The following is an 8,276-nucleotide window of genomic DNA, read 5'->3' as shown; positions in this document are numbered from 1 at the left end:
TACGAGTGGCCGTGAACGCATCTCTTTCACGCAGGCGCATTGGCTATGTCAGTCCGGCGGCGGCCATGTCACGTGTCCAAACAAACGCGGTAGTGTTTAGTCAAGTTCGACAACATTTGTCTAGCGCCGAAATAATTTGTTAAACACTAACTCTATTTACTCATATTGTATCCATATAACTTTGCAGACATCTCACTCTAATAGGGTCACTTATTCAACGTCGTCTTTGGGGTTAATGGCGTCCTATGTGTGGCTATCGATAGCAGTCAACCTAACGTTGTGTGTCTCAGCTCTTTTCTCCTCGTATAAACTCTTTAAGGTGAGTGTCTTATTCTGTAACTTAACAGTAAGTTATATAATAAATGTGACGCGTTGTAGTGCAGATGATGAAAAGTATTGTGGATTTTTTTGTAGGACCACCGAGCTCCCTCAGTAGGACTCTTCCTAGTTGGACTCTCTCCAGGACTTTGTGTGTTTTCTTCCACACCCATTCAGAAAGATGCAGAATGGGTCGGGGAGATTCTGGCACCATCCCTGCTTGCCTTCCACCTCATGTGGCTCAGCGAGGACCACAGCACAGCATGCATGCTCCTGATTGGCTCCTGTCTGCTGCTGGGACTGCGGGACAGTCTCTCAGCAGACACGTTGGTAGTACTGAGTCGCTGCCTGGGCCTAGCAAGCTTGTCCTGCAGCCTCATGGTGTGTCTGTTCGCTGGCAACCCCACCGGGGCCCTGACCAGCGTGGCTCTCAGCCTGCCCGTGCTTTTGGTTCCTACTTTTGGGAGAGACTCCTTTGGAACCCTCGTCTCCCCAACGGCTGATGAGGTAGTGATTAGGCTGCTGTTGAAAGGGTCCATGTCTGTAGGTTGTTGGGGATCCACACATTCCCTGCACAGGTTTCTGTTGGACATGACTGACCGATATCATTTACACATCTAAAACAGTCATGACATTATAATCTCCTAAAAAGTAAAAGTTTATATTTTGTTGTTACTTTACCCAAAAAGTTATTAAATTACTAACACAATTACTATTAATTACATGCAATGAATTACTAGGTAAAGTAATACATGTGTTACTTAAAAAAAACATTCAAATATCTGGCATATGCAGTTCAGAGACGTTTCATGAGAGCAGAGTGTGTGTGAGGACGTATTGCCCAGTGACGTCACTGAGATGCACACTCTGAGCATGATTTTAGCTCAGCTGTGTTGTTAACTCCAAACATATCGCTGGGTATTGTCACCAAACAGCTACATTTTTGTTTCATCTGACCACAGGTCTTATCTTTGTCCATGTGATGTCAGATGAAACAAAAATGTAACTGCCTGGCTACAAAACCCAGCACAATGTTTGGAGGAGAAAAGGTGAGGAACACCACATCTAACGTCAAGCATGGTGGTGGTAGTATTATGCTCTGGGCCTGTTTTGCTGCCAATTGAACTGGTGTTTTACAGAGAGTAAATGGAACAATGAAAAGGGAGGATTACCTCCCACCTAAAATCATCAGACCGGGTCATGGCCACAGTTGGGTGTTTCAACAGGACAATGACCCTGAACACATGTCAAAAGTGGTAAAGGAATGGCTAAATTAGGCCAGAATTAAGGTTTCAGAATTGCATTCTCAAAGTCCTGACTTAAACATGTGGACAATGCCAAAGAAACAAGTCCATCTCAGAAAAACAACACATTTAGCTGAACTGCACCAATTATGTCAAGATTAGTGGTCAAACATTCAACTAGAAGTTTGCCAAAAGCTTGTAGATGGCTACCAAAAGCACGTTATTGCAGGGAAACTTGCCAAGGGACATGTAACCAAATATTAACATTGCTGTATGTATACTTTTGACCCAGCAGATTTGGTCACATTTTCAGAAGACCCATAATAAATTCATGAATGTTTTCTGTGACAAACAAATATGTCCTCCAATCACAAAAAAATAAAGCGTTGTAGAAATGATTGGAAACTCAAGAAACATCTGGTATCCGTTATGGGAAGGGGGGCTACTGTCAGGTTCGTCCCTGACAGTTTGGTTAGGGATTTAGTGTTTCCTCTGTGTCTTTGTTTCCTGTCAGCACTTTAATTTTGGTTATTTCCTGTTTTTTCTCCCTGAACGCTGGTTCCCCTCGGATGCGGCTGATTTGCACCTGGCCACATCTTTTGTCAATCAGCCGGCTGCTATTTGAACCTGTTTTCTCCTCCAGTCAGTGCTGGATTATTGTCGCTCCTGTCGTGTCGATGTCACCACTACCTGTCTTGTCGCTTGTAGCTTTGTCTACTTCTGTTCACTCTGCTCATGCCATAGTTCCGTCGTGTCACAGTGTTTTTGTTTCATAGCCAAGTTTTTTATTCGCCTTGTGCGCGCCTTTTGTTAGTACCCTTTTGTTTGTTCTTGTTTTAGTATTTAAATTAAATCATGTTTACCTGCAAAATGCCTGCCTCCTTCTCTGCATCTTGGGTTTCGTCACAAACGAACTCTGACACTGTCACACCTTTTTGGTCTTTAGTATTAAAATAGTACCTAAACAATTGGTTCTGTGGAGCATTTAACTCAAAGCACTAGTATTGCAAATCAACATCTCTCATTGAAATCAATGTAAATATTGGTGCTTGCACCCCACCACCCCCCTGGAAAAAAAGTTAAAAAAAAAAAAAAAAACAGGGCAATGTTAACTTGTAACATCCATTCTCTACCGCCCATCCCCTCCGGGTCCGCAAGGGGTGCTGGAGCCCATCTCAGCTGCCTTTAAAAAAAATAGATCAAACGTTTTGAGAAGCAATTGTGTATAAAACAATACAATATAATGTATTGCAATGTACTACAAACAATTACAGTAGTTCTATGAAGTAATGTAAAAATAATGTATAGCATTGGAAAGTGTACAATGTAAAAAAAAAATGACTGTAAAAACCACAGCAACAATTGTTAAATAGCAACAATAAAACACTGTAAAATCAAAATAGTTTGTCACAGTAGTAAATGCAACGGATTCCTGCAAACCAAGAAACAGTAGATAACCTCAATTACTGTGGATATAAAACATAGAAAACACATGACTTTACTGTACAATTTGTACAATGCATTTGTAAGTACTGTAATGTCAATAGCATGCAAATACTCAACAATTTACTGTGTTCTCTCTAAATTAAAGATTTTGTAGATTGTACATTTAGGTAACAGCATACCTTGTTTTAGGGGTTTGTGTATTAGCCAAGATAACTTTTGGCTAACAACAGGTTTTCTTGTATTTTTGTGGCATGTGGTTTCAGACATTGAGGGGTTATGTCTATGTGCTTCATTGCAAACTTCATCGAAATTAACCACGCTGTGTGTTTAAGTGTGTTGGAACTGGTTTCAAGCAGCTATTTTACAGGTACGTGGCAATTAAGTATCATTCTGAATAGCTACCCTGAAGTAATGTGTTACAAAAGACCATGTTGTGAGTTGTCCAGTGAAAGGTTGGACAAATACTTTTTTAAGTTGAAATCCTCACGTACCGCTCACATGTCTCGGAAACAGGCATTTTACAGATACTAGTATTAGTGAAAGTGCAGCACAGTGGAGCAGTAGTTAACACTCATGTGTCACACTGAGAAGTTCCTTGGTTCGATTCCCGGGCTCGGGTTCTTTCTGTTTGAGGTTTACATGTTCTCCCTGTGACTGCGTGGGTTCCCTCCGGCTTCCACCTTCAAAGACATGCACCTGGGGATAGGCTGAGTGGCAACACTAAAATTGTCCCTCAATTGTTTTACGGTAAATTCCTGGCAAACATAGCTGCCAGTCTGCGATGAGGTGGCGACTTGTCCAGGGTGTACCCCGCCTTCCGCCCGATTGTAGCTGAGATAGGCGCCAGCGCCCCCCGCGACCCCAAAAGGGAATAAGCGGTAGAAAATGGATGGACATAGCTGCCAGTATTTCACCAGGAATTCTGAAGGTTGACAATATATCAGTTTTTTTCATACTAATTTATTGCAAGAAAAATTTTTTATTGACTGTAAAATTAACGGATTTAACATCAACATACCGTAATGTCCTGTACGTTGTGACTGTATTTTTACGATGAATTTGTGGCAACCACAGCTTCATATCCAATTCTGCAGAATTTTTTTACAGTGTGCGGTATCTTCTTGCTGCTTCTCCATATTTTCATGGATAAATGTCAGCCGTTTAGATATTATTTTAACATGCTCTGCTTCAGTTTATTGCGTACTAGCAGTGCTACGCTCGAATTGCTTCGCTAAGTTGGCTACATTCTTGGTTGTATTTTTGATGAGTTGTTTCTTTAGTATTACTTATTTATTATTTTTTATGATTGATATGAAAATGTCAACCTAATGCTTGGGAATAAACACCATGAGTTGGTCGGATCTTACAGTGCTCACTGTAACTTTTGCGATTCTAACTAATGGCGGGGGATGCTTGTAACTCAAATTTTTGCTTACAACTTAAATTATAACCAGACAGCTCTTATCTCAAAACACTTTTAAGTTGGAGTACTCTTAAATTGAGGTATCACTGTATAAGGGTGGGATTTGACAAATCCCCGCTTAGTGTTTGAGACCCCGAACAACTGCATAGAGTGTTTATGCCAGGAGCCAACCCTGGCCTTTAAGTGTTTAGGTTCAATGGCGCCCTCAGCAAGACCCGGCCCCCTTCGCATGCAGAGGGTGCCCTTCTGACAGAGATATCTCGACATAAAGAGAAAAACACAATCATTTTTACATATGAGGCCCCTTTTCTACCAAATGCTACCCTGGCCAATGGCCCGTGTATCCTTTAGCATACTTTTTTGATTTCTTGTCTCATCACGTCTCGTCACGCCTCCACTGCAGCTGAGCGACGTTCTGCACTGAGCATGCTCGCTGCAGATGCAGCCTGTAAACGGGGCAGGAGTGCAGAGGGGGAGGAGAAAGGGGAGGGGAGACGGGCTGCACAATGTTGGGATGTTGCTGCAGCTTTGGAGAAAAGGAGTTGCATGCATGGGGAAGACGTGACAACATGGATGGCGCCTGGAAGGGGAACTGCAAATGATATTGGGTTTTAATCACAAAGGAAGAGAGGGACATCTATGCTCAGGTAAGCACAATGCGTGGCGTGAATGTGCACGCTCATTTTTTCCTTATGCTGCATGTTTGAATGTGATTTCAATTCACAGGAGGTGTTGCACTGCGTGGACATGTACGCCTTCTATTCCCTTTTAGTCTACATCTTCTACACTGTCTTCAAAAAGGAGGAGGAGGAGGAAGCCTTGGAGGCATTATGTGGAGCCTCCGCAGACGTATGTCTAGCCACATCCTATCTATCTTTGTCGAAAAATGGCATTTTTCCCTGGGGAATCTTAGCATGCATGAGTCATAGCAGCCACCTGACAGTTTAAACGAAGTCTCCTGCTTTAACACAGATGGGATTTGTCATTGCGTGCGCAGATCTTTGTGGGTAAATATTGGGATAATACCACATGACCCTCATTTATGTCGCTGTGCTCAGGAGCCAAGACCTGTTTCCATGGGAACAGGGAGCAGAAGGAAAGATGGTCACGCCCCCAAAATGAGAAAGAAGGCCTATGCTTTGCTTAGTGACTCTAGTAAGTGTTCACGTACGTAGAGAAAGATTAAAAAAGGAGAGATTTTACTCTTTGGTAATGTGATTTGTTATTCGCTGTAGGCAGTAGCAGTGACAGCGATGAGGTTTCCCCAAGTGATGAAGAGGAGGATGCCGCTGATATCCAAGCATGCACTCCTCTGGCAGCATTCCTCTCTTTTAAGCAGGAGTCCGACAAGAAAAGAGCCTCACAGAGCCAGCTGGAGACAACAGGAAAGGTGACAACATGGCAACTTCTACAGCAAACAAGCGCAATGTTTAAAAATACCATTCCAGTTAGGAGAGTCCCCCCTGATGGCTGTCATGTCCCACTTGCTGAGCTTCCTGGAGCAGTACTCGCACTTCCAGCAGCTGCAGCAGCAGGCCGAGCAGTACCGCGTGCAGCTGAAGAGGCACCGTGTGCAGTACCGACGCCAGATGAAGGCGCTGCGGGCCTCCTACCGCCAACGCCTCAAGGACAAGAAGAGCATCATTTGTAACCTGGAGGAAGCCGTCAGCCAGCAGATGAGCCCGCATAATGATGGTGAGAAAACAGTGGGAGGGGAGAAGCTGAGCGTGATACATTGGTTCTCTACAACTGATGCTAGTGGAATGTAGGAACACCAGAGATTTGTGTTATACAAATAAAACTACACCTTTATTAGTAATCTGTTTCAAAAAGTCTGGCGATAACTAAATTGTAGAAAAAACAAATAAACAATTATACTTTACATGCAGAAAACGATGTGAAATACATATAAATTACGAATAACATGGATAAATGAACATTTAACATTACTTTTACCCGACCTGTCCAGGGTGGAGATTGTAGCTGAAATAGGCTCCAGCTTCCCCAGCAACCCTGAAGGGAATAAGCGGTAGAAAATGGATTGATGGATGGATGAAAACTCTTGCTGGCGAAGACGGCAGTGAGCAGAGAGGGAGGAGGGAGGAGAGAGCCACCCCTTCGTATATTGCAACGAGTTCTTTCTTGAATTCAATAGTGTTTCTCACCTTAGTTATCAAAGTGCTGGCCCTTGCAACTTTCTTGGGCTCCGTGGTGGCTTATTTTGCAGTCGCGCTCAAAACGAAAAAGCAAAACGTGGGTTTCTTTGTAGGGGGACTCGATTCCGTGAGATGGTAAACTGAATATTTTGTTTCATACGATATTTGGCAATATGGTAATGAGACAAAAAACGGTTTAAAAGTTGGCAAATTGTTTAGCTGAAATCCAAATCATACGAAAATGTGTGCGTACGATTACTGAGGTACGATTGGAATTGCAAAGCACAATATGTTGAAAAACCATTGACGAGACAGGTTTGAGGAGTGTTAATACATGGCGGTCATGAGTGTAATTATGATGTCTTCAAACAGCTGAGCCAAAAATAGAGTGCAGTACTTGTTTGCTGAGGCACTGTTGATTTATTCTCAACTACTTTGCTATCCAAAGAACATCACTTCATCTTTTGGAAGTACAGCTCCATCCACACAGACCTTCACTATGGCACATCTCCCCTAAACCAGGATTATGCTGCTGGGCAACACTGGCATGGAAACAGGAGTTCAGAACAATCAGAGAGAGATTATTCCGTCAAATTTTAAATAATTTTGTTAAAACAACTATTACTGATTGAATTCACAGGTTTTTGAGGTGGCGGGCAACCGGGAAGTGCAACAATAACTTGAAAACAATTGTTAAATCTGCTAAAATAACTTCAGTTATGCCAAAGCCAAAATTAATTAAGTCTAAAAAGTATGCTGCGCTTTCTCTTGTCCCTAGTGTTCATTACACACTAGTGCAAAGAGGCCATTTTTAAAAGGTGAGGTCTAAAATGTCGTCGTAAATCTTGGGAGCCAAAAGTCTAACTTCTATGAAAAATGATAGATAGATACTTTATTGGATTAATTGGTCAATTAATAGCAAAATGTTCTGTTAAACTTTATGTGTAATTTTATCATTATGGCTAAGCAGCGACATGACTACTGCCTAGTTACACAGCATTACAATGTGTGCACAGGAATCTCCTGTTCAGTGCAAAGTAAGCTTAAAAAAAAAGCATGACATTCTTAACTTGGATGCCACCACAGTAACTAACAAAACACGGCCATACACAAATACATTACATACCTACATACTCCAAGTCCGTCCATCCACGCGCACATTCACGGTACGAACATACATATACTGTACATACACATTCACTGTACAAACATTCATATACACATTCTGTTCATATACAAGTACATATAGATACATACACTCATGCACATAATCATGTTTCATGAAACATATATCAACGCTGTTGCCCTAGGGTAAACTGGGTAACACAAGGCATATTGACAGAGCTTAAACCATTGTTACTATAACAATCTACAAGATTAATATAGGTTGCCTCTCTCTCTTCCTTTTCATCTTTCGGTATTCCTTCTTTTTTTTTTTTTTTTCATTTATTTATTTTATTATCATTTTAGCTATCATTATGTATACGTATCGTTACATTTGAACAACTTTATTGTTGATAAGAGAGGTAAACTATTGGTTTTGTTCATGATCAATAGCGATTTTTCTATTGATATTTGTATTGCTCCAGTTTTAGTGTAAAAATGCTCATTGTCATTACTATATTATTTATTTCGCTAACTGCTTATTTGCTATCACTTTTACGATCATATTTGTACATATTATGTATG

General features: G+C 41.5%; 1 protein-coding gene across 1 annotated transcript in view; it reads left to right on the top strand.

The window, feature by feature from the left end:
• The first annotated feature begins 44 nt into the window (after positions 1-44).
• si:ch211-257p13.3 (kinesin-like protein KIFC3) overlaps positions 45-8,276 on the top strand; it is a 41,995-nt gene continuing 33,763 nt past the window's right edge. Inside the window, exons 1-6 of the mRNA XM_061915776.1 lie at positions 45-319; positions 415-5,078; positions 5,158-5,280; positions 5,490-5,586; positions 5,667-5,821; positions 5,880-6,126. Of these exons, the coding sequence (XP_061771760.1) occupies positions 5,179-5,280; positions 5,490-5,586; positions 5,667-5,821; positions 5,880-6,126 (601 nt within the window). The 5' untranslated portion in view covers positions 45-319; positions 415-5,078; positions 5,158-5,178. The remainder of the gene's footprint in view (positions 320-414; positions 5,079-5,157; positions 5,281-5,489; positions 5,587-5,666; positions 5,822-5,879; positions 6,127-8,276) is intronic.

Source organism: Nerophis ophidion, linkage group LG11 (assembly GCF_033978795.1).
Source record: "Nerophis ophidion isolate RoL-2023_Sa linkage group LG11, RoL_Noph_v1.0, whole genome shotgun sequence".
Lineage (NCBI taxonomy): Eukaryota > Metazoa > Chordata > Actinopteri > Syngnathiformes > Syngnathidae > Nerophis > Nerophis ophidion.
The sequence above is the reverse complement of the archived record's forward strand: the minus strand, read 5'-3'. Positions and strand labels throughout refer to the sequence as shown.